At 43.5% G+C, this 27,284-nt stretch overlaps 1 protein-coding gene across 5 annotated transcripts in view; it reads left to right on the plus strand.

The window, feature by feature from the left end:
* The window catches only part of sdk1b (sidekick cell adhesion molecule 1b), a 302,231-nt gene that overhangs the window by 175,023 nt on the left and 99,924 nt on the right, over positions 1 to 27,284 (plus strand). For all 5 annotated transcript variants that reach the window (XM_023814919.2, XM_023814921.2, XM_072712548.1 and 2 more), the window contains one exon: positions 16,810 to 16,943. In XM_023814919.2, coding sequence (XP_023670687.2) covers positions 16,810 to 16,943 — 134 coding nt within the window. The remainder of the gene's footprint in view (positions 1 to 16,809; positions 16,944 to 27,284) is intronic.

The raw sequence follows: 27,284 nt of genomic DNA on the forward strand, positions 1-27,284 counted from the left end.
GAGCCTCGATGCACTGATCCCAGCTGCAACATTCAGCAGTTTCTTTCTGTGTTCCTTCATCGAACCATATGCTTGGACAACGTTTCCTACAAAGGCCAAATTTCAGAAGTATATTGCGAGAATTATACACCGAAGGGAACAAGCTTCAGCATTTATGGGGGAAAAGTGAAGATAGACGTTTTGGCAGGTTCAAGTTTGAATATGATTAACTCCTGAAAACGACTTAACTTTGATACTAGTAAGGGGTCCATCAGTCCATCAGTCCATCTTCTAACCACTTATCAGAGTGATGGGGAGCCTGAAGCTTTTCCCAGGCAGCAGAAGGCTAGTCATCCTGTTTCTAATACTGTGTATATCATTTATGACTCCGTATGGAAAACTAGTTCATTATGGTCTTCGGTGAGTTGTGGACACATTACAGCGGTTTAAGCTTAAACGTTTTGGCTTGCGGTTATTTTTATTGTATTTGACATATTATCCAAAGTGGTCGTTTACTGGAAACTATGTGCCATTTTCCTTTAACTAGTTGAAATTTTTAATTTCCGTTTATGGCTTTCAGGAAAAGCGTGTTACGTCTCTGTGTGAATGTGTGCAGTATGTTTTCGTAAAGGACTCGCACAACAGGCATGCAAATTTATTTTAATAATTTTAGGGTCTACCACATGGTTAAGACTGCCTGTGGATTAGAGAAAATTGTGGTTTATTATGTGGCTCTAAATGGACCCATAATTGTAAGTTTACGAGGAAGTAGAAGCGTTGTGGTTGTATATTGCTTGCTGAGCCGTGGTCAGGGCGACATTGTCCAGTAACTACAGTCTGTGTCAATTGCCCTGATTTCGAAATATCCTTCCCGTTTGTATTCTGCATGCTTTAAATTTGAGGTTTTCGAAATGGCTCATCAGTCACTATTAAAATACATCCCTGAAAGCCAGACAATCATGGTCAAAATTATAAATCTCTTTCTTTCTACCCCCCGTGTATTTGTGGACTGTTTCCTTACACAGTTCTGTAGTAAAAGTCCAAGTGTGATTCCTCTATTGTAAAATTAGTTCCTCTCTCTTTTTTTGCATCCAGAATGGCCACTGTTCTTGTGGCTAAATTGGGCCACGCCCAGTACCTTTCAGAACTGGTCACTGGGATTTCGCGGGACCAAAGGCTGCGAATAACATCCGTGGAGAAAATGATTTCGGTGACCTTTGGCCACAGCTGTATCGATCAACATTCAGACAGCTTCTGGCTGACTGTGCTGCTGCACCTTCCTGCTGACATGTCGCACGCCCTCTGGTTGTGCTCAGTTTTGCTGCGTGTGGGTAATGATGGACACACTGACTGTGGACAGTCGCGGGTAGGAGTACCTGTGACAGTGGACCCGCATGTCCTCCTTTCAGCATTTCTCTCACACTCTAGATCACGATGGCTGTACATGAAATTTTAATGTCATTCTTGGGATGCCACGGCGTCGTCACACTGACAGGGGACACAAAGGGGATCCGGGTGGATTTGGTGTCACCGGTGATGGTGGCGGGAGCACAGAGGGCAGTGCCGAGTGACGGGGCCGACGCCAGGTTTGATTCGTACAAGTTTGACAGGGGTCAGAAGGTAAGATTCCCCACAGTCACTGCAGCAGCCAATCATAATGCCGGAAGGTGTTGGGCACCACGTGGCGAGATCATGCGAGTTAATGAGTGATTGGTTCGGAGTGCATGGTGTCGGAAATCGTGCGAATGTGGGGAGCTGCGATTGTACCACGTTCTCAATGGACATCCCCCCTCTACGGCGCGCTCCAGTGGGAGTGATTGACTGGGAGGAACATTACAGGGCGGGCAGCTGTGCAGAGGAATAATGATTACCCAATGGAAGCAGGGCCTCAGCACATACCCGAGATGCCAGGCGTTTACAGAAAAGTGAGTTTTGATCAGCCTCTGGATTCCCATAAAGCACAGCTGTTCTCTTTCTGTGTCTACTGTCGTGTAGAAATTGGGAATTTTTTTTTTTCTTCCCCTCTTGGCATAAAGGGTTTAATTCTGAAAGGAGACTGGGCAATACTTGGGGGAGGGGGGGGGGTAATTTCGTTGTATGGAAATATGCATTTCCTTGAAAATGTAGGCCAAAGTGACTTGAACACTCAAAACATTAGAAAATACCATTTATGACTCATACATACATATGTGTGTGTGTGTGTGTGTGTATACACATACTATCTGCTCCTGTGTACAGTAATATACACACATAATGGATGTACATATCAGTGCGCAATTAGTCAATGATTTATTTTTTATTGACATAATGTTTGGTCATGCTCTATCATTATATTTTATATGTGGGGCAGGTCAACTTTTCTGCACTTTCCTACATAGACATTTAATGGATATTTACTGCAGATGCCCCTCGCACACTCATTCCCAGCGGATTCACCTTAAGATGATAGACTTTCAGATTTGGCCATAAATTACGTGTGATTATAGCGTAGCTGTAATTATAGTAATACTGACAAAAGCAGTAGGGCTGCAGCAAATGTGGGACTCGGCCTTCAAATTACAAACCATCAAGTTAATTAGCTATAGCGCTGTTTGTAGGTTTGGCACAAAGACATTGACTTTTTCACTGTTTGAACTGAGGTGCGAACAGTAAATCCGGGTTATATTTTGATGCTGTTGTCTATGGCTTGGTCTTTCCCTGTTGCTAGCAGAAAGAGCGTAAGAAGGTTCTGTTATTGGTTAAATCGTTTAATCAGGCCTTGGAAGTGCATCCTTAATTAATGGTACAGATATTCTTCAAAACTTTAGATAGCGCTGCTTCGAAACGCCCAGCAGGCTGTTGAGGGGCACCTCGCTATGTTATTTAGGGAGTGGCAAATGGAGACCATGTCCCTGCAGGGTTGCCAGGCAACCAGGTGAACACTGCCAATGAGAGCAACACAGACGCGATAAGTCAAAGAAGACCCAAGCTGACCAAGGGGGAAGTGTGCTGATATACTCGCTGACATTGTATGGTGTCAAGTCAGACTCACCACAACCTGAATTTGAATTTATTTGCCTGAATTTGAAAGTGTTAATCTGAATTTGTGAACCAATTTTTAACATGTGAACTGTTTGGCAAAGATGTAAAACACAATGAACCATTTAACGGTGATTCATTGCCTTTTCCCTGCATCGAATTCCCAGTGAGATGCTAACTAAATGGCTTGATTTTAACTGTGACAACTAGGATTCTGTGCAACATCACCACCACCACTGCTCCCGCATTGCATATAAAAAGGAAGGAATACTTTTGGTCTGTGTTCAAAATCCTTTTTAGAGCAGCAATTTTGACACACATTAGAAGTATATCGATATAAACGGTATTGTGTCATCCACTATCTCGTTTTGAAAATTGATCAATATCCTGTAAACATTCGATATACCTCCCAGCCCTAATGGTCCGTCTCGTTTTATTGTCTCCTGGAAACTTCCGATGTGTTGGGAGCAGATTTTTTCAGTTTTGCATGTGTTTTCAGAATTTGTAAGTGTTTTCTGAGATTGCAATGTTTTCAGACACAGTATTAAGGTGCTGGATGTACAAATCCCCATCCGAAATGACAGGTGACCTGGATTATGCTCTATTAGATCTACGCTCATTTGCTCTTTCTGAGTATCCTGGATGTTTTCTCTGTTTTTCTGAACCTGAATTTCTCAACCCGAATCTTACAACCTGAATTTTCAAGAGCTGAATTTTACAACCTGAACTTGAATTTTTATTACCATACAAGCACCATAAATTCAAGTTCGGGTAATAAATTCAAATTCGGTTTCCTTAATTCACGTTCGGTTAAACGTATTCAACTTCAGGTTCATTAATTCAATTTCAGGAAAACATATTCAAATTAAGGTTCTGGTATTCAGGTAATGAAATTCAAGTTGATGTTAACGCATTCAAATTTGGGTAAATAAATTCAGATTCAGGTTGTGGTGAGTCTGATTTGACACCATAACATTGTAGGATTGTGTGTGTTTATGGTGTGGCGCCGGAATGCCGATGCCGGGTTTTCCTTTTGTCTTTCGGACTTCCCGGCCTTCCTGCTTATTTGGCTGCTACAATTTCTTATGCGCTTGATGCTTAATTATGTTCCGGTCCCTGGCTGTGCAGACTGGAGGCAGCTCAGCAATGCTGGCTTTCCACACACACTCGTCATTCTGGTCCCAGTGATAACCAGCACGTGCACCCCCACCACAGGTACAGCAATCAGAACCAGCGGACTTTTGTATTCCTGGAGCTCCTGGGTAGCTGCTTTATGTGAACTGGAGACAAAGGCCTCGCAGCAGAATGCTGGTGGCTAGCATGCCCAGCCCCAGTCGCCCTTATGTCCCCATACAACACAGACCCCTGGCGCTTTTGTTCTGCTGCGGCTTTAATTTGTGTGTCCCAGCAACCATGCCGTGCGGTCACTCGGCCCGTCCGCCCCTTTCTGGACGTAGCTGATTGCTCCGGATTGGCACAGCCGACTGCAGAAGAGAGAAACTGCGGCTCCCATGCGGGAGTGATACTGGTTCTTCACGTATTCACACACGTTCAACAAGGTTTGGCCTATGAGACCGAAACAACTGGTATTAGAACACAATAATTCATTAGTATGGTGTAGGACCTCCTTTTGCAGCCAATATAGCACACATTTGTCTCGAGAATGACAGATACAACTCCTGCACAGTGGCCAGAGAGATTTTAAGCCATTCCTTTTGCAGAACAGTGCCCAGCTCACTGTGTGATCCTGGTGGAGGAAAATGTTTCCTGACTAACTCCTCCAAAACACAGGAGATGTTCAGCTTCGCTTTCATGTTCATCAAACCACTCTGTTATCAGTCTTGCTGTGCATTATCTTCCTGATACATGACACCACCTACGAAGTACAATGTTTTAACCATTGGGTGAACGTGGTTCTCCAGAATGGTTCTGTAGTCCTTGGCAGTGATGCGCCCATCTACATGTAGAACAAGTAGTGGACCTAGGGAGTACCATGGTATTGCAGCCCTAACCATCACCGATGCACCCCCCTGCTACACTCTAAATACACAACAGTCTGGGTAGTAAGCCTCTTTCAGGCTTCTCCACACTGTACCTCTCCCAGGTGTAGGAATGACAGTGAAGGTGGATTCAACAGAGAACAATACATGTTGCACATTGTCCACAGCCCAAGATTTGCACTGCTGGCACCACTAAAACCCATTTCTGGCATTGGCACAAGTGACCAAAGGTTTGGCTATAGCAGCTCAACTATGAATATTGACCCTGTGGAGCTCCTGACAAACAGTTTTGGTGGAAATAGGTGAGTCGAGGTGTGCATTTAATTCTGCTGCGAGTTGGGCAGCTGTGGATTTATGTTTATTTTAAATACAGCCCGAGTGAGTGCCCGGACATCACTTTCAGATAGCTTCCCTTTGCGTCCACAGTTGGAAGTGGTCCGTCCTTCGTGGTGGTATTACTACACTACCCTGCATACCGTGGCTCTCGATATGCCACAAAGACTTGCTGTCCTGGTCACAGATGCACCAGCGAGACATTTGTCCTTTTTTGAACTTTGATATGTCTCCCATTATGTTGTTATATGGTCTGCAATATTTTATGTACAGCTGTGCTATTGTTCTGCTAATTCAACCGTTACGCTCTTCTGGCCGTGCCTAAATAGGCATGAAGACTCAAACACTGTATTGGCCAGTGTTTCAGTTTCACTGTTCAACTGTATGTCGTCTTTAACTACTAGAATGCATAGGGGCCATAATTCATAGAGAGGGACTAACCTTATCATTAGCCAATGATATGTTTTGAATCGGTGAGTGACAGGGGAGTGGGCACTCCAGGGACCAATCAGCTGGGGTCAGTGCCCCTGTAGTCCTGCCCACATATACTGTACATCCATGCCAGTGTAACACAGGTTTAGCACTGTACAGGTCAGAATTTGAAATAAAGGTTGATAGTTTAATAATAGCATTAATGATAGCATTAAAAACTATTTTAAAAAGTACGTAGGACAAAAACAAAGACCCCTCCCCCCATTGAGCAAACCAATGGATCATCAATTAGTAAACGTCTGTCTCCATTAGTTGTGACCTCATTTAAAATGCAACGTAGGCCACATGCCAATGAGTTAACACTGGGGTTTCCAGCAGCGGACCCTGTGACCCCCTGATTATTTTCCATCTGGGTGAGTCACCCACAATTATAAAGATGTTTCACCCGGTGCTTATTAAATAACCAAAGAGTTAAAATCACACCTACACTGTTACCATGATATTCAGCATTGCGTAATTATTCCGGAAATGTGTCATTTAGTTCCTTGTTGGACAACTTTTTTTTCTGGAGCAATTGATATATTTGGCTGTTTACCATTTTATATCGGGATGTTTTTACTGAGCCATTTTAATTTAAGTATCTTAATTTTAAATGCTAAAGCAATGTGAGATCTATAACCTGAACTACTGAACTGTTGGTCACATGTTCAGGACCTTAAAATCTGCAGTGTCCCGGTCATTTGTCATACCCGGTGTCAAAGTCCCATGTGGCGCCCCCTCCTGGCAGCTGCCTGGGTTGACCGGCATTGGTCCCATCCCAGCCCCCATGCTCAGTGATGACTCCATGTGGTGGATCAAATTTAAAATTAATTTTTAACAGTAAGAATTATAAGCAGTAACTTGGGAGGGCCAGTTTAAACTTCATTGTCGTGTGGCAGGGTTTTGCTGTGTTTGTGAGGGTCCAGCGAAAGCCGCCATCTTGAGGTCTGTGGAATACCTGTTGCCTCCTTGGGGGGCTTAATTTTTTTGGACTTTTTCGTTACTCCTTCGCAGACTCACATCCTGTTGCTGCCATGAAATAACCTGCTGTTACTGCCTCTTTGTGTAACCGCGGATCCATGTTAATACATGCGTGTTGTACTGTACATGCTTGAAGGGCAGGGTATATGCAAATTTCATAAAATACGAGTCTGACGCCGTGAACGTGCGGGGGCCACATGCAAGGTCACGTCAAAGAGCGGAAGGTTTTTCCATCAGGCACGAGGAGCGCCACGGGGGGTCGGAAATCTCCGCGCACTGTGTAAGTCTAAAGGTCACTTTATTACAGCTAACGGTGCCGTCATAAAGATGCCCTGACAGAAGGGCTTGTATTTTCCTGTTGATCATATCTCACATGTGACGGCCTGCTGCGGGGGCAGCGTCCTGCCTGCCAGCGACCTCAGCCCCTGAGGGGAATCCACTTAATGACCAGTGAGTACCGCTGGTTCCCATTTCGTTATTAATAGCCCAGAGAGAGGATCCTTCCTGCCAGATTAGTCTCCTAATTTGGCCTCCCTCTGTAGTTCAAAGTATGTCACTTTATTCCTGTTTGGTGCGCAGCAGGTTTAAGTAAATCCATTTTTTTCTGGCCCGTTTTTTTTAAATATGTTCATGCATGTTCGTCCTGTGGATTCTGTTTTTGACTCGGGGCATGTGGGATTTACATGTTCTCCCCTTAAATGTGCAAGTTTCCAATTGCAGTCTGAAGACATGTTATTTGGTGAATTAGCATGTGTGAATCGCCCATTTTGACTGGGTGTATGGGCCCCGCCGTGGACTGGCATCCTGGCCTGGGTGCTGCCTGCCGTCTGTCCTGTGCTGCCTGGAATGGGCTCCAGGGTCACCACAAACCATACTGGATAAGAGGGATGGAAGATGGATGGATTAGTGGACGGGTGGCTCACTATGTTACTACACTTCATATTATATGGTGTGAGGTGCGAGGGCACAGCAGAGCACCATCTGAGTAACGTGAAAAGTACACATGAAGAGTAACGTGAAAAGTACACCTTTGACCCGAACCTTGTGTCTTCATGTTGACAGAATATTAGACCTTCCTGCGATGTTTTTATTTGCTATTTCAACCAAAATGGCACAGAAGCTTATGTATATAGCAGCTACTCACTAACGGACATTTTAAAATCTCAGCACTTCATCTTTCCAGGCACGTGGAGGGCATTGCATCAATTTCCTCATGGATTTGTTGGTAATCGACTTTCCTCTCCCAGCATTCTTCGACAATATTATCTTTGTTAACATTATTTTGATGGAACCTGACATATACAAATCCACACATTTTGCCTGGGATTTGTTTCCATTCAGGTGTTAAAATTGACTCTCGCGGAGAGTTTACACAGACCGTGACCTGTTAGCTTGGTGTGTAGGGTTGAATAACAAGGACTTGTTAAAATGAAAATACTAATGAAAAATGCCCTGTAAATCCTGAGAGCACATTACGGGTACCTTCTCGGTTGCTTTCTGGTCGCTTGCGTGGTGGTACAATGAAGTATGTAATAGGTTACACAGGAAATGTGTAGATTGAATCAACTCAGATATTTGTGCCTCGGAAAAAAGTGAATTTTTCTGGTGAGGGTAGAAAACAAATGTTCTTTAAGGGTTCTCTTACAAAAAGGGCACTACTTCATTCCAGACAGGCCCTAGTAAGGGTAAATGGCATGTTTACATATGTATATATGTATAACTAATGGCCTTATCTGCTCAGTTCAATTTGCTGACCCAACTTTAATACTTCTAAACAGACACTTTAAAATCCAAGGTAAGTAAAACTGAAAAACGTGAAGATTCATGTATGATGGATGAAAGTCATTACCTAATTGTATTACTTTCATTAAATCTTCATGCTTATGTTTTTACTATATATTATTTACACAGGAGAAATTCAGGTTCAATAATCTGCTTGAGCGAGGGTGTAATTAAGCGTCTCAGAGGCTCTGAGTTGTCAGCTATGTAAAAAATAGAAAAATCTAGAAAAAAATGCCAGTAATTATATCTCTAACATAAAAAGCAAGCCCTTGGACTGTCGTCGTTTTTCCTGTTCAGGCTTGCAGTGAAATTAGTGAAAATTCTGCTCTCGTAACTTTGTTTTATAAGTCTCCAAAGTTCTGGGAGTTTTTTCTGCAGATGTGAGCTTGTAAATGCGTGCGCCCTTAACAATGCAGCAAAGCTCCCATTCTGCAACTGGCAGTTTTGCCAAATGCACAACAGAGGACGTGCAAAGAAAGGCTGCTGCCTGCTTAAGACTCTTACGACGGCGCCCGGGCCCATGAAGAGCACCGCTAGCGATCAGCAGAGTCAGCTGCACGCCTGCGTCATTCCTCTCCCCCAGCCTTAAAACATTCAGCCCCCACTGGTGCCTGCGGGGGAAGCTCGCTGGCTCGTTCCGTTGTGAGCGAGGCCAATTTGGGCTGATTAACGCCCTAATTGTTTTTGGATGCGCGGAGCCATTTCATTTATAAATTTGACGCAGATTTCCAACTTTGTCAGTTCCACCCAGCGTACCACCAGAGTCCTTTGATGACTTGGAGCCTAACTGATTTAACTGCTCCGAGTTACAGTATGTCTTTTGTTTTTCTCATTGCGTGCTGTTTTTTCATTTTTCTGTGTTAAGCAGCATGCTATTGGGAGTCTAGGAAAACTATTTTAAGTCAAGCGGCTAAACTAGGTTCTGATTATGGGTTGATCCTGCAACTCTTATGGGAATAAAAGGACCAAATAATGATGCAAATGCTACGCATTGCAGGACAGCTGTTGGACCACTGAGTGTCTTTTGTAACCTGGATCTTTCTAGCGAAATATACAGCTTTATAAATAGGTTGAATTTATCACCTGGGTTGAATGGGTTGAATTTGAAGTCACTTTCGACTAAACCTTTCAGCTGCAGAGAAACTGAAGCGATGAAATCATAATAATAAGAAGCGGCAGGAGAATTATAACGATAATTGAAAGATGAGTAATGAATAAATAATCTGCCTCAAGTTAAGGCTGAATAAGGTGTTGTTTCAGACAGGGGCTGCGCATAGACTGGGGCTGCGCATAGACTGGGGCTGCGCATAGACTGGGGCTGCGCATAGACTGGGGCTGTGCATAGACTGGGGCTGCACATAGACAGGGGCTACGCATAGACTGGGGCTGCGCATAGACAGGGGCTGCGCATAGACTGGGGCTGCGCATAGACAGGGGCTGCGCATAGACTGGGGCTGCTAATAGACTGGGGCTGCTAATAGACAGGGGCTGCACATAGACAGGGGCTGCGCATAGACAGGGGCTGCACATAGACAGGGGCTGCTAATAGACTGGGGCTGTGCATAGACAGGGGCTGCGCATAGACTGGGGCTGCGCATAGACAGGGGCTGCGCATAGACAGGGGCTGCGCATAGACAGGGGCTGCGCATAGGGCCCGTCTTTCGCAGCTGAAGCACATGCTTTGGCTGAGGTTTTAAGCTGAGCCCCCCAACCATGTTTCTCCTATTAGCCCTGTTCCTTTAACGGCTTTGAGGCTTAATGAGTTCAGGGACTTCATTGCTGGGAACTTTAATTGAATGGCGCTGAGTTTTAATAAAATAAACCCAGTGGCTGGATTATTAGGTGCACACACCTAACTGCCGGTGCCCCCAGACCATCCTCAAAGGCCTTTCATACGTGTCCCCCCCCCCCCGGATTCTGTCGGATACACAGAATCAGTGCAGCAGTCACCAGCGTGGCCTTTGGTTTAATATAAAACAAATTTCAGTTCTAACAAACAAGCTGAGCATTTTCCAACATGATTCAAAAATAACCGGCTATTTTCATGATGGCAGTAGTAAAGCACACTTTTAAGCCTAGGATATTTTCTTTTAATTGAGTTTGATTTATTTATTTATTTATTTTGATGAAAATCTTCATGAGCGCCAACATGTGGCCCTCACAGCACCCTGGGAGAATTTCAGTATCGCTGTAGGCTTTCCTAAAGCTCTTGAGATGATCTGGCTGAAAATGAGCTCCTCAACAGTCCAGCTTGCTGTGATGTAACTGTGCATCTCGCTGGCTTGCTGGATGCTTGAAGTGTGCTTTTTCTGGCAAGTCGCAAACCTTCATTACAAACAATTCTCTTGATTTCGATGGCTGACAACACGCTGCTTCTCTAGGTAGCCCTGCAGTCTTTTCATTAACAGTCGCTGATCTTTTTGTTGGACACTTTGATGAGGTCCTTTTGGTTAAGCAGGGTGGCTTTGCTGCATGCCTGTATGCCAGTAGTCGGTCAGTTTGCACCCCGTGATTGAAGTGGTTTACAAAGCGATTAATGATTATTTGAATTTAGTTTGGGTTTAGTTTTTTAGACATTCGCGGGTTTACTCAGATAACAGAAGAACACTTCTTTAAAAACTGTTAATAGAAGCTAGTGAAAGAGATTGTGGATTATGGTATTCGGCATTACATTTGATAACAATCTAAGACAACAGTCAAGGGGTCTATATCCTCCTGAGACCCCACCCATTCATTTGTGTCCATTGTAGTGGACATTTTGTTTTTGCATCTATCTTTTCACTGATGTAAGGGAACGTATTTATTCCTGTTGTGCACTAAAGAGGACATGCTGTGAAATTAAAAATAAAAATACATTTGAAAAAATCTAAATTGTAAGACAAATAACCTAAAATTGAAGGAAACTTTTTTCCTTGGGTCTCAGGAGGATATAAATACCTCTCTATAAATTGTATATAGTGATAAATATCATAATATCTGAGGCAAATATATATATGAAGACGACCGTCTGGTAAAATACTGTTTTCATCAGTTTTGTGTCAATGATATTGCCCCTGCCTGTTTTACAATCATTAATATCCCACTTTTTTTATTCGTTTAACTTTAAGTTTAATGGGGGGCTGGGGGGGGGAGTTGCACAGGGCACAAGGCTGGGTACACCATGGATGGGATGCCAGTCAGTCGCAGGGCACAAGGCTGGGTACACCATGGATGGAATGCCAGTCCATCACAGGGCACAAGGCAGGGTACACCATGGATGGGATGCCAGTCAGTCGCAGGGCACAAGACTGGGTACACCATGGATGGAATGCCAGTCCATCACAGGGCACAAGGCAGGGTACACCATGGATGGGATGCCAGTCAGTCGCAGGGCACAAGACTGGGTACACCATGGACGGGATGCCAGTCCATCACTGGGCACAAGGCTGGGTACACCATGGATGGGATGCCAGTCCATCACTGGGCACAAGACTGGGTACACCATGGATGGAATGCCAGTCCATCACTGGGCACAAGGCTGGGTACACCATGGATGGGATGCCAGTCCATCACTGGGCACAAGGCTGGGTACACCATGGATGGGATGCCAGTCCATCGCAGGGCACAAGGCTGGGTACACCATGGATGGGATGCCAGTCCATCACTGGGCACAAGGCTGGGTACACCATGGATGGGATGCCAGTCCATCGCAGGGCACAAGACTGGGTACACCATGGATGGGATGCCAGTCCATCGCAGGGCACAAGGCTGGGTACACCATGGATGGGATGCCAGTCCATCGCAGGGCACAAGACTGGGTACACCATGGATGGCATGCCAGTCCATCGCAGGGCACGAGGCTGGGTACACCATGGATGGGATGCCAGTCCATCGCAGGGCACGAGGCTGGGTACACCATGGATGGGATGCCAGTCCATCGCAGGGCACGAGGCTGGGTACACCATGGATGGGATGCCAGTCCATCGCAGGGCACAAGACTGGGTACACCATGGATGGGATGCCAGTCCATCGCAGGGCACAAGGCTGGGTACACCATGGATGGGATGCCAGTCCATCGCAGGGCACAAGACTGGGTACACCATGGATGGCATGCCAGTCCATCGCAGGGCACCTGGCTGGGTACACCATGGATGGGATGCCAGTCCATCGCAGGGCACGAGGCTGGGTACACCATGGATGGGATGCCAGTCCATCGCAGGGCACAAGGCTGGGTACACCATGGATGGGATGCCAATCCATCGCAGGGCACGAGGCTGGGTACACCATGGATGGGATGCCAGTCCATCGCAGGGCACGAGGCTGGGTACACCATGGATGGGATGCCAATCCATCGCAGGGCACGAGGCTGGGTACACCATGGATGGCATGCCAGTCCATCGCAGGGCACGAGGCTGGGTACACCATGAATGGGATGCCATTCCATCGCAGGGCACAAGGCTGGGTACACCATGGATGGCATGCCAGTCCATCGCAGGGCACAAGGCTGGGTACACCATGGATGGGATGCCAATCCATCGCAGGGCACAAGGCTGGGTACACCATGGATGGGATGCCAGTCAGTCGCAGGGCACAAGGCTGGGTACACCATGGATGGGATGCCAATCCATCGCAGGGCACAAGGCTGGGTACACCATGGATGGGATGCCAGTCAGTCGCAGGGCACAAGGCTGGGTACACCATGGATGGGATGCCAGTCCATCAGAGGGCAATTATTAATATGCATATTAATTTAAGAGTCACACAAAGTACTAGCTGGTTACTTACATACCTCTCAGCACATACATGATTAACGACTATTTAATTAGTACAGAACCTTTCAGAGAAGATGCTGCAATATCCTTCCATTGCAAGAGCCTCTTAATGGCCCATAAATGTAGTTAGCTGACTGCTAATAAGCTTGTAGGTGCTGTCTGTGGTTAATATCCTCTCTATGCCATTTAAAATGCCATCAGATTTGGCAAAGGCAGCAGTTTGCTAGATAAGGTTAACGTCGATAAAAAGCTCCGACTGATGGGGAATGGATCTTTGAGCCCACACAGAAAATGGTGTTTCCTTAGTAGCGTACAGAGTGGTCCTTTAGACGTTTTGGTAAAAGAAAAAGAATGGAAATGGGGGAAAAAAGATGGAACAAGAAAACAAAGCATTTGTATTGCTCCCAGTTGGTCGTTCATTGCAATTACATTTCCATTTGTTCGGAGTCTGAGACATTTCTGAAAGCACTTGCGCACCACCAATCATATTAATTCACTGGTGTGTTCGATGCTAGGGTGGAATGAAAATACAAGGATATGCCGATATATAATAAAAACATTAAGAGCGACTTTCATAACGTGCTTTTACTTTTCTGCAAGTTCTGGAACTGTTTCCTACTTCTGTTTCACTGGGTTTTCTGAGACTCTCCTGATACCCTAATTATCATCATAAATCATAGTGTATAAGGAAAGAATCACATATCGTGACACTGAGACGTAAGAGGAACAGTCAATATAAACTGCTGACGTTTTAATTACTTTGTCTAAAATCCGGTCCTGTTGAGCGGAATTGATTTGGGACAGCAAATGAAAACAAGTGAGCTTATATTCTGGGCTCAGGCACAAGCAATACTTAGGAATATAAGCCTAATTGTTTCTCTTTTTTTCCAAGATTTACTACAATCTGTTATTGTGCTCTCAGTAACATGCCCGGTCCCAAGCAAAACGCTTTAATTTTTATTTTTGAAATGGGCTTTTACAGCATTAATAGCAATAGGGACCAACACTGCAGATTGCTAAATAGCAGTCAGGGTACTATAAAATCCACCAGTTTAGTGAACGTAGGCGTCTCTGCCAGATGGTGTCGTATGTGATGCAGTCTGTGAACAACGTCGACTTTGTTGGGGAGAGATGGAACTAAACATCCGAGCCCAAGACAAACAAACAAACCATGTTATGAATAGAGAGCCAGTGACTTTGTTATTGCAGGTGTGTAAGCTGGATATAATGTGAAGGAGAACTTGTGCAGGTACCTGACAGACACCCCTAAAGACAGACACAGCGTATTGTATGGACTTTATTAACTGGAACGCTCGGGCCACCAGTATTTTACTATGTGTATTGCATGTGTCTAAAAACTGTTTTCTTTCTGTCTCTTCACACTGAAGCTAGAACATTAACTCATATTAACATTCAAAGCTGAAATCATATGATACATCGTCGCCGACTTGGTCGAGACTTGCCGCCTCTTAGAAACCTTGATTTATTTTGAGTGCATTTTGGGTGCATTTTGGGTGCATTCGCTTAGCGCACATTTGATATGCAATCCAGTGCAATAGTGGTCGTGAGAGGGCTCCAGCCAGACATCAGGGGAAAAAAAACCCCAATCCATTTATATTTCACAGAGTTTGAGGCATTCTACAATTTTGATCCCTGTGTCATAATGAAAATCATAGGAATTGTGTAATTGAAATAATCAGTTTGAGGGGGAAGGTTGCTGTCTTACAGACAAGGCTTTTGATATAGAGGAGTAGCCTTCTATTTGCAGATTGACGTCACCCCGGGCACATTTTGAAACTAAAATTGGATTGCATGTACCTCTCCAGCGGCGTGCGCAATTATGACTGGACTCATATCAAAGGGCTGCGCGCTCCTCAGGCTGCGAGACAAGGGGGCCCATTATCCCTCAGTGCTCCCCGCATTTATTGGAGCTTGGCAGGAGCCATTCATTAGATTAATTCATTATTAAGCCAACTAATCATTACGTCGGGATCTGCGTAGTTGGGATTTCTGCGATGGAGCCGCGATAGGCTACCTGCAGTCAGCAGACTAAATACCGCCACTCAGAATGTAACGCTAGTAGATGTTAAGCAGTTATGTGTCACCTGATTCCGCGTGACATGATTATTATTGAAATACAACGCTGATTATTCCTTCACCATGTCTCCAGCCGCCTTTTTTGTTTGTCCCGTCGGTCGTTAATTAAAAGTTAATCAGAGCTGGCTTGTTTGACCTTTTCAAGCTGTTTTTGGTGTCTACATGGGCTGCTTTTACATTCTGGACTCCTTGTTTCGAGATGAGACACTCAGCCAGATTTCCTAGTGCAGTCAGAAAAGTAATACATCATCGTCGTCATTACCTAAGCCTCCGCACCGGATTCTGCTTCAATTGCTTTTTCTTTTAATAGATTTTCCCTTAATCCTCATTTAATCGTGGAGAACAGGAAAACAGTTAGCGGTTAGCTGGCTTGAAGCTCACATAATACAAAGGAGATTTTGTTTGCATATAATATGGATTGCAGTAACTATTAAGACCTTTAATTTTTGGAGGATCTACAAAGCATTCTTTAATTCTGAAGGGATAGCATAGAGCCACCTTTTTCTAATATGAAGTAAAATGGTAATTGAAAATATACTAAATCCAGGATTTGGTTATACGGACCGTAGCTAAGAGAAATTCAAGACTAGGTTTATATTTTAAATCTGTCAATGGAATCAGTGAGGATTTTGGAGCTAGTTTACAGTTCTGTTCAATGGGGCTTCTGTCCAATAGGGGATTTTTATGGAGAGCAGCTCATTGCTGGATGTTTCCTGTCAGTGATACAGAAGCACATCGCCATGTGGTTTGGTCCGTGTTTGTGTGCCGCGCCTAAGGCTGCTAAGGTCGCGCTTAGTGAAGTCATTGACAGGGGCTATTTAAGTAACATGTTGGAAGGTGTGATTCATTGAGGTCTAACAGCAGTCTCTGTGAAATTTCTTGTGGGGAACAGCAGAGGATTCAGTAGAGGGTCTCCTTGGTACATCTATAGAAAATGACTCATTTAACTTTTTATGTATTCTGAGCTGTGTCCCACCTTTTACATTTGAGGTGTTAGTTACCCGTTGAGGACCACGCCCAGGGACACAGAAAACACACGGGGCTTGTTTGTGTGGAAAAAGGGCCCTTGGACGTGAACGCTGGGCTATTTGCATTCCATTTCTTCATTTTCTGTCTGTACCTATTATTTTTTATTTCTTTTCCCAAGTTTATTTCAGAGCTAAGCAAGCTTTGGCTTCAGAGACAAACCATGGGTGCTTCAGTGAAGTACATATATATAATAACAATAATAAGCAAACTGCAAGTGAACTGAGTTTTTACAAATGCTTTATGTTAGAAGTCATGAATTTAGTTTGTGTTGGTACTGCTTTTGCGTTCGGTATGGCTTTGTGTTCAGGCTGAGCAGGAACTGTTCTCAGACTAACCTTAATTTCTTCCTTGGTGCCTCTTTCTTGCAGAGCAATAACTCTGGACAATCAACTCGTAGTCCTCTCCACATCTGCGCCTGATGCTGGAAGATACTACGTCCAGGCAGTAAACGAAAGAAGTGGCGAAAACAAAACAAGTCCATCCATTTACCTGAGTATAGCAAGTAAGTAAAAATAGATTTTTAGCTAAAGTTGGACTTGTATTCGCACAAGCGTTTCAATACTGGTCAGATAAGGCACTGTGGTTGACCGGAAATGACCTCCCAGAGCATTGTAGCGATATTCTAATGGACAAATGATGTCACTTCCTGTTTTCTCTTTTGAATCGTTTCTTTCCTGTTTTCCCCATCTGCTGTGGCAAAATGTAGCAATGTTCTTCACACATAGGTAGATCAACATGATACACACAGACTATAAAACTCGATCAACCAAGTTTGCTCCGTTTTAGAGAATGCATTGAGACATTCTCTAAAACCTCTGCTCGATGGCCTATCGAGCAGAGGTTTACTGAACGCCAGCACAACAGCCAATCACCGACGACGTTGTAATTTTGCCCATCCTCCTGTAAAGAAGCAATGGGTGCGCTCCTGGAGCGCGATCTGGCTGCGGCTGCAGGGGTGGAGTATGAACTGACTGCAGCCAAGTCGGACAACTTCTACTCCTCGTAGTCTGTGAGACCTGACTGCAATGGCAGCACTGCCAGAAGGGTGTAGATAAATCTATACAAATATCACCTGCATGCACATTACGTCTTTTACAATAACCAACTCCTGATACAAACTGTTAGCAGTGAATAAAACTATTGTGTATAGTGGCTCTGTGTAAAAAGATAGCTGCCAGGAAAAAAATCAAATGCATGTATTTCAAGGATTCAAAGTTTTTATTGTCATGTACAGAGTACAATGCAATTCTTACTTGAATGCCTTCTTCACAGACTGGACGATTAAACAAATAAAGCATCGCAACATTACAGTAACTAACAATAAATAAACCACTAACTTACGTGTACTGTTACAGCATTTATGTAATTTATTTAAACTTTATTTTACCAGGTAAATGAACCGAAAACCAGTTCTCACTGCTTTACGTGCTTTTCGGGAGAAATAGCAGATTACGCATGGGAACTGCCTGGGATACAAACGTCATGCGTATGACTAAAATCTTCAGCCAATAAGGGCAAAGTTGTGTCGTCACGGAGGTGGTTCCAGTTTGTGCTGCACGGTCTGTCTCAAGTCATCTTGCTCTTGCGAGGATTTTGTACCATGTGACATGGTGACGCGTGGTGACGCGTGGTGACGCTTTGCAGCGCCGGACAAAAAAATCTAACCATGATTTGGCATTTTTTTGAGTAAGTGTTTTTTGTTTGGTTTAGATACTTTTCTACCTCAGAATTTTAAAAAAGTTTTTAAGAGACCAAGAATAGAGGAAGGTACTTGTTGCAGTCCGTTCTGTCATGCTTTATTTTATGTTTGCCCTTTAACATATTTGCAATATTATACAGTTTTGCACGTTGTTACATTATCATATGGTTTTGTTAATTTGAGCTATGTTTCTTTGAATACTTGAAAATCAATAACCTTTTATAATTTTAAGGGAATTTTGTATGGAAACAGTAAAATTTGTTGGAAAATAAGTATTTGTTTACTAATATTGTTTATTTTAATGTATTCATTCTATTTGTGAGAATAGGGTTATTTTTATTATTATTTTGATTATTACATTATTACATGGAACAGCATTATGAAACTATAATATTAATACTTATCAATATCGGTCAGTACAGGAAAAAATATCGTGATAATTTTTTTTGCCATATCGCCCAGCTCTATTTTCAGGAGATCATTATGATGCATTCTTTCATTTTTCTTGGATGTGTTTAATTTTCGTAAAGCAAAGTAGAACAATAGACTAATTAGATATGCAAGTAAAATTATCTTAATATGTCACTGGGTATTTTTTGTTATTTTTTAAAATCAAAATGTGTAGGTATATCTCAATATGGTGACCTTTTACACTTTGTATACTTTATCACAGTTAGATCCTAAAAGCATCAGTTACAGTCTTGACTGAGAAGATTCAACCTTAGCACAAAAACAGCTGCCAGTGACCCCAATACAGAAGCTTTATGTTTATAGAATAGCTTCTAGTAAATTCTGATGATATTACCTTGAAGTCCTTACAGGCCATGATCTCCACCTCAGCGTTCTTCTTCCAGCTGAGTATCTGATCATAGCTCTTCATGCAGTGGTACAGGGAACAATTCTCACTTTCCGTTCATCCCCAGGAAGCCAGTTGATTTATGCTTTTCCCAGAACTGCTCTTCACTCGCTTGTATCCGAGGAAAGGAGAGGTTTGCACCATTTCTCACAGTAACACAGTTGAAATGGCATCCCTCTGAATAATGAGGCCTAGCTAGTGTGTAACACTAAAAAATTATATCAAATGAGCAATATCAAGTCATTTGGTTTTTCAGATCCTACACTTAGGGTAACAAACTGGCCTAGCAAACTTGAGATCTAAAGTATAACAGCTATATTGGTAACATTTTTCCTAATTAGAGGTACATACTGTATGTTCAGGGTAGTCAGTTTGCCTACTGCTTTTACTGCTCATGATGATATACAAGCAGGAGTCAGTGGTAAGTGAAGACTGTACTTAATTTTACTACATTGTTATCATTATGCATTTTTTTAGGAGAACATCTGATAATTCTATCAGCTCATATTGCAGTTTTTTCTCTCTCTTGCACACTGACTAAATTAATTCATGGTTATGTCATAATAAGACAGCTGTTATTCCATATCCCATCTTTCTTAATTAAAATAAATTGACCCACATAGACACTGGATTTCTTATTTTTATAATAATCTTATGATCACCTTTCTGTTACATTAAGTACATATAATTATAATCGTAGCTACCCACAATGCATTGTATTGAAAAGAAACCTTGGACTTGATGGGCTAGAATCCTTAAAAGAGTTACAGCTCAGATGGGAGCGCCTGTTAGAACAGAGTAAAATCTTACAGCTTAAACGCAGTCCCCATATTAAACCAGGCATTGAGGCACGGCAGGGAAATTCTCCGTGAGGCGAAGGAAACTCGTGCCACTAATTAGATTTCGCATTAATCCTGGGGGCTGAACTTCAGGTTCCTTGAACAACTTGGAATTCAAAGGGCTGGCTTTTAGCTTAAAAGAGGAAGCTGGATCGGCACGTGGGATTCTCTCATATTCTGAAGTCAGGAGAGGTTCAAATGGAAGACGCCAACGGCCTAGCGCTTGACCGTCGCTGACACCTGTAAGGTAGTGGATTGCCGTTTCTGCTGGCTTGGATGTTGATAGGCTGTTCCATTGACTCTGGTCTCATGATTGCCTCAACACCAACATGCAAAGTCTGTTTTTCTTTTAATATATAAACAAATTTTCATGCGCATTGTAGGCTGTGCGTAAAGCTTCGGCTCTCAGATATTTTCCTTTCAGTTTGAGAGAAGACTTCTGGGTATAGTTGTCATTCACATCTGATGGCCACATGCAGCCTGCAGCAGTTTGAGGTAAAAAAAACTTCACGTTTTAATTAAATTTCTGTGCCGGCACTTCAGATTTCAGGGGTCGTTTGGGGCTTGTTGCTTGAAAGTGCATCTCCGTTAGCCTCCAGTACATTCCTGTCAGGTGCCGGAGAGGGAGCCTCTCCTAGCTGGTCTACTGAGCTGTGGGGTGTCGCTGCGTGGAGACCGTGAAGGGCTCTCCTGCAGTCTGGAGGCAACTTTGTGCTCCTAGTAGCTCCTTCGCCCTTTTATCTCCCCTCTCCACCGCCTCTGTCAACAAACTTTGTTGTCTGTGGTGTCGACAGGTGCCTGTGGTGACGTCAAGCTCACCAATGGGATCAATGAAGTGTGCGGGAATGCGGTAGCGGAGCATTTTAATTGAGGGGGAAATGAACCGGCTGCTCTTTTTTATTTTACATATTTTTGCACACAGGCAGGATTATTTTAACTCAGTTTATTGTGTCTCTGTGGTGCAGGAGCGTTTTTGAGCTCGTCTGGGCGGCTGGCGCCTTTGTTTTGGTCCGTTTCTGAATTTTCTGCAGTGGACATTTCATTATATATAACCTTGAGGGGCGTTTTTGGGGGTATTTCCAGTTTCTTTTGAAGAAATGGCATCGCGGTGTCAGGCGGTCATAGCATTGTTGTTACTAATGATCTGGGTTGCTCATAATTGCGGCCCCCTCCTCCATGAAGATCATTCTGTGGCTTGCAGGGGTGTATACAGGGGCGGGGCCACAGAGACACCAGCCTCATCTGAAAGCTGATTGGCCCCAAAAGTGCCTCCTCCCCTGTCACTCACCGATTCAAAACATATCATTGGCTAATGATAAGGTTGGCTCCTCTGTATGAATTTTGGCCCCTCTTATAATCCCCCCCCACCTTTAAAAAAATCCAACGTCACCCCTACATGTCTGTCCAGCATGTTGTGATTTACCTGGAGACTAACCTGAACTAGGGTCCCTTACCGTGTTGGGCAGGGTACCACTGCGTTTGTGCTGCATGCCTGCTTGTGTCTCTGTGAACAAGAGCCTCACAAATTTACATCTTTCAAAGGTTGCTTTTGTTTCTCTTGAAATTCCAGAGCCGGAAGGCATGATTAGCTATTTACAACAAGACTTCACTTTCCCCAACTCCCGTTCCATGCTTGTGGAAAAGTCACGCCATTAAATTACATCGGTGATCAAACCTATTCTTTTTCTTTTTTTCCTTGTAATGATCAAACAGGAAGAGTGATTAAGCCCTGAGAGGAGATAGGCAGCCTGTTCCCCACAGCGCTGAATGAACCACACTACTTAGCAAGTTGGCTAGCTTGATCAAGAGGATGATTGTTTTGCTTGAGACGAGCCGGTCTGTGACGCTGCTTACAGCTGTCGGAGATGCTCCGGAAATCTTTAGCAGCATATTGTTCTATGAATATTTCATCGGGAGCTTGAAAGAGTGATGGCGGCTACCAGAATAATGGCAGTTTTTTTTTGTTGTGTTTTTTTGGCGGTGTAGAAGAGTGCCAGCATGCTCTGGGGAAAGGGGAAATTCTGGAAAGGAGAAGGAGAATGGCAGAGCTCGAGCCGTCTTAGCGAAGGAGGTCTTTGTTTTGTGTCCTTTATAAAGCCTCCTTAACATGGACACTGCAGGCGATGTCCCCCTCGTGTCCTCGGAGGCAAAGTTTTGCTCGGATGAAAACCATGCGACGTGATGCTGAGGAGGACTGACAGCGGCCTGGCATGGGTCTCACCCCGGATGCGCTGTTCCGCCCCTTTTGTCCTTTGTCCCCTGTCCCAGGCACTGAGGGTGTGTGCACGAGGGGCTAATGCAGAGATGCGCTGGTGAGTCATGCCCCCATTCCAGCCAAGCTCCCCCCCCACTTCCTTTTTATATCACGAAACTCACTGTTCCTTGTCTCTAATACCCACAATGTTTTTTTTAGCTATAAAAACAATTTTTTTTTATCTTTTCCAGCGTGGAGTAATAAAGTAAATTCTCTTTTAATCCAGCTAGTCTCAAAGCGCCTCTGAAAATGTACGACAAACAGGTGTGTGTAGGTTGGATTCTGTATTGTTTATATTTCATATGATTTGAAGTGAGTAAATATGGATGGAAATAACAGTTTTCTCATATCTGATTTCTGTCAAATTGAGAAATTAGAGCCCATTATAAATTGATTTATGAGGCAATATGCTCAGTCCTACTGATGTTCCCTGTCAAGCTAACAATCGAGTTTGATACTCTGAGAGAAAAACAGAAATATCATGAATAGCTAATTATGGGGCAGGATCCGCAGGACATATTGATGAAACATCGCTTTTCTAAAATCCGGGCACGTTTAAAAATGCATCTTCTCTTATCCTTTTTCACTGAATAAATATTAAACTCTGGTGCCTAACTCATTTACGTGTGCTTAGTTAGAATGGAGGATATTAGAAGTTTTAGAACCTGGCGGTTTGACCTCTTGTTAAAATTAAGCACAGCAAACAGGCAACAGTGGAAACATCTGAAATGTCAAGGTTAAGACCTGCAGCGTGTCCGATTCCACCGTTAAGATGTAAACTTTCTGTAGGACTGTGATGGCAAATCAGAGGCTGGCAAATGGTGCTTTTCGTCCCTGAAAGTTGTCACCGGGGATTTGGCGGTTTTTGATGCTGATTAGTATCAGTGCTTCGTTTTTTGTTCTTGTTTGTTTTGCCTTTTGATTTCACAGAGTCAGACGATGCTTTACAGCAGCGCGCTTTGAGTATCAAATTAGCTTCGAATTAATGCCGGGGGTCCTTCCCCCGACATCCATCTCTGCTTTTAATTGGCCTTATTTTCCACACGGCCATCCCCTGAGACGTCGTATTTACTTTTTAGTAGCTATGATTTGCTAACTTGTCATTCGTAATTGCAGTGAAACTTTGAGTCTTTCTGAAGCGCTCTGCTTGCCTTGCCTTTGGTGATTGTGGCACGTGACTCGCTTCAGACTTACAGAAAGCATAATGCAATCTGGTATCATCTGCAGATCAGGGGCATTAGAAAAGACTCAAATTAAAGAGGATTTATTTATAGTGAGTTTAGGCTTTCAGAAGTAAGTTTATTTATGTTTCGTTCTTATTTTATTTCTTTTGAATGCGAAGAAGTCTTAGTCCTCCCTGCTGTTAATTTCAAAACTCGCTTGTGAAAGGTGGCTTTGAAGATGGAATTCTGGGAATAAGGGATAAATGTGTGTCTTCTGATCTGATTCAAAGTGTCACTTATGTCACTTAATCTATCATTTGAATTTCGTAAACATGCTGATTGTATTCAGAGAGTGTCAGGGCAGATTTAAGTAGGTCATGCGTAAACAGTAGTGGTATCTTCTGCCATGGAGGGCTGAAGGAACAATTGTGCAAGAGCATTGCGTATCGCTAAAGGATGGATTTCATTGCTAGAGATGGATGTGAATGTGTTATGGCAAGCAACAGTGTGTTATCTAGGCCCAATGATCACATTCTTACAGTACCCCCATTCATAAATAAACGCTCAATCCAGTTTTTTTTATACTAAATTTTTCACGTAAAGTAGTCCTGCTAGCTAGTCAACATTCAATGCAATTCGTGAAACTGCATTTGGCGAAAGACTCTCCAAATTGTAACTATTGCAAATGTGTACTGGAAATTTTCAGAGTAACCGAGAGAAGTAGTGATATTGCAGGATAAAATGTATTTGACTGAGAAAAACAAGTACTTTTTAAGCTGAGTTTCTCCATCATCTCCATGGCGAGTCTGTGGTAGCCTGTACGTATATCTCTGCTGCAAGACAAGGAGCTGCCGCCCAGGTGGGGCCCAGCTAATTATTCTGTTAGCACAAATGGAATTGTTAACTAAAAGCTTTTTAAAGAGATATGATTAAGATTGCTGGCGGGGGCCCCTCTGCATGTGCGGAGGTGAATGGCCAGCAATCCCTCGTGTCCTTGCAACAGCTTCAGGCGAGTTTATTTTTTCCGCATCGTGTTCCACGTCGGTTGAGTGGGCTGGCCCCAAGTGGGGTATTTTTGGACCGAATACATCCAGGAGCAGATGGTACCCAAAAAAAGGGAGAGAAACCTGTAGCGAGCGTCGGCGTGGCTTTCGAATCCGGTGCGGGGGTAACGGGGGGGACTGTGCGTTTCTGTGCAGGCTCCGGTACTTGGGTCAGGCCGAGCGCCTGCTATTCCGGCTGACCGCCTGTCACTGATGACTCTGCTGCCGTTGTTTGCGTAGGATTAGTGGAGAACCCCAGAGCCGTTTAATGCCCCCACCCCCATCGACCAGGGTCCTCCTCACAAGCGTCCGGTCGTGATGCTCGGGGCCACAGGCTTTTTTATTCTTGGCTCATCCGCAAACAGGTTCTGCTCGAGTTAGATTTACATCCTTAAATGCCAGTGGGGGACTGTTCAAACAAAAGAAGGCAATTGGGAACAGATAAATGCCTCGGAAGAACCTCTGGGAGGATTTCTCTGATTAAAGTGACCTTCAGATTCCTGGAGAGGTTGTTATCTTCGCCCTGCCGCCACCTCCGGCCCCGCTAGGCCCCATGGGGGTTTTGATGGGCTTCTCTACACGCTTCCTCAGACGTAACGCATGTCCCCGGAGCACATTTCACATTTCTATACTGTAGAAAGACAGACTGTACTGGAAGCTCCCAGAGGCCGAGCAGACTCAAGTTACCCACTGAAAGAGGTCAATCTGTACAGTTAGATGTGCCTCAGTGATCAGAAGGACCCCTTCCCTGAATGGGAGTGCCTGCAACAGCGCCTTAAAATGCCCATCAGAGTGAAATGAGCAGGTTTAAAAAGTTGCTGAATAAGATCTATTAATTATCAAATATAATTAATGAATTAAAGTTGTGAGGAGTTAACATGCGCTCGGCGTGTCGCCGGCTTGCTGGGAACGCCCCCTTCACTGCGTCGGCAGAGTCAGATGGTAAATAAGCTCATAGGTGTTGCTGCGTACTGATTCCATGGGACCATCCCGACCGAGGAACAGGAGGCTGTATTATCTACTGGCGTGATATAGCCAACGACTCGGAGCCTGACTAATCACGTGTATGTTTGAATAAAAGATAATACACTTACATTGTGTATTACACTATGCTTATACAAATAACCGCTTGTGTTGGAAATGTAGATGGTATGTATTTTAAAATATTCAAGATTAATCTCCTGCAGTTAATTATAGAGGCTTAGCGATGTGTGCCCAGAATATTATCTGAGAAGCTCGAAAGCCTCAGAAGGATTTTATTATTTTTTTTAATTTCACGTTCCATCTGGCTTCATTTGTTTCCAAAAACTTCTAAGAATATTTATTCCAGGTGAAAATGTTTTCAGGCAATTACGTGGGAATTGATAGAGGGCATGAATGGGAAGCATGGTGATAAGGTCCTGACAAAGCACCCTGGCTGGAACAGCGTTCCCGTACCTTGTTAGGTGCTGAGCTGCTGTCGCTTGGTCAGTCAGCTAAATTAATGGAATCATGATCCTTGGAGCTTCTGCTACTGCTCCTTGATTACCTAGGTCTGCACCACCGCCCATGCAGATTCAGCCGCCCCATCACAGATGGTGTCCAGGACCATTACTAGATGCTCTGCTTGAGGAACTGCTGTTGGGGAGCTATGGGTGCTGGACTTGGTTGGGCTGCAGGGGGTAGTGTGGAGTAACGCTTTGGGTGGCCCTTCTTTACACCTTCAGATGTTTAATCAGTATTTGAAAACCCAGAGCTCAGGCAGTGATGGTGATTCTTAAGCTGTTGCATGGAAATAACGTAAATGTTCATTCAACTTCGTCCTCAATTTCAAATTCGCTTGCCTTCTTCAGTCAAAACCAAAAACTAAAGTGTGATGTCGACGTGAATACGCAGTGACATCTGATGTCGAACTGATGTAGTGAAATTAAATGTAATATTACACCAGTTTTTCTGTTAAGTAAAGTACCGTGAAGTACTCCTAAAGTATTGATTAGTTTTCCACATCAGCCAGTTTAAATCGTCATACATTTACATCGATTTTTAACCGATTCGCGATTCATCGTTTCATGCCTATAATTAACATAAATATTTGTTTGTTGTACTGCTTACTCAGAATTGTATGGCAGTCCATATGTTTTTTAGAACAGGGGTCTTCTTCAAGGGGTCCAGAGAGGAACTGCAGGGGGTCTATGAATCATTATATAATGACAAGCTACTTTGTGAAATTTTACAAAATATGTTTAGAATTTAAATTTTATATGAACTCAAACCAGTAATAAGTCAAACCCCTGATAAATAATCACTGCAAACTGCTCCTTGAATTAAACACGCTCACTTGGTTGTCATCAGGACTCTTCATTCAGCCCAAAGGTTATTCAGTTCAGGGGCCCCGCTGGGACAATACAGACTAAGATAACGTAAGCCTATGTTCACAATACAGACTAAGATAACGTAAGCCTATGTTCACAATACAGACTAACATAACGTAAGCCTATGTTCACAATACAGACTAATATAACGTAAGCCTATGTTCACAATACAGACTAAGATAACGTAAGCCTATGTTCACAATACAGACTAACATAACGTAAGCCTTTGTTCACAATACAGACTAAGATAACGTAAGCCTATGTTCACAATACAGACTAACATAACGTAAGCCTATGTTCACAATACAGACTAACATAACGTAAGCCTATGTTCACAATACAGACTAAGATAACGTAAGCCTATGTTCACAATACAGACTAACATAACGTAAGCCTATGTTCACAATACAGACTAAGATAACGTAAGCCTATGTTCACAATACAGACTAACATAACGTAAGCCTATGTTCACAATACAGACTAACATAACGTAAGCCTATGTTCACAATACAGACTAACATAACGTAAGCCTACAGTATGTTCACAATACAGACTAAGATAACGTAAGCCTATGTTCACAATACAGACTAACATAACGTAAGCCTATGTTCACAATACAGACTAACATAACGTAAGCC

Source organism: Paramormyrops kingsleyae, chromosome 5, assembly GCF_048594095.1.
Source record: "Paramormyrops kingsleyae isolate MSU_618 chromosome 5, PKINGS_0.4, whole genome shotgun sequence".
In the NCBI taxonomy this organism is placed as follows: Eukaryota; Metazoa; Chordata; class Actinopteri; order Osteoglossiformes; family Mormyridae; genus Paramormyrops; species Paramormyrops kingsleyae.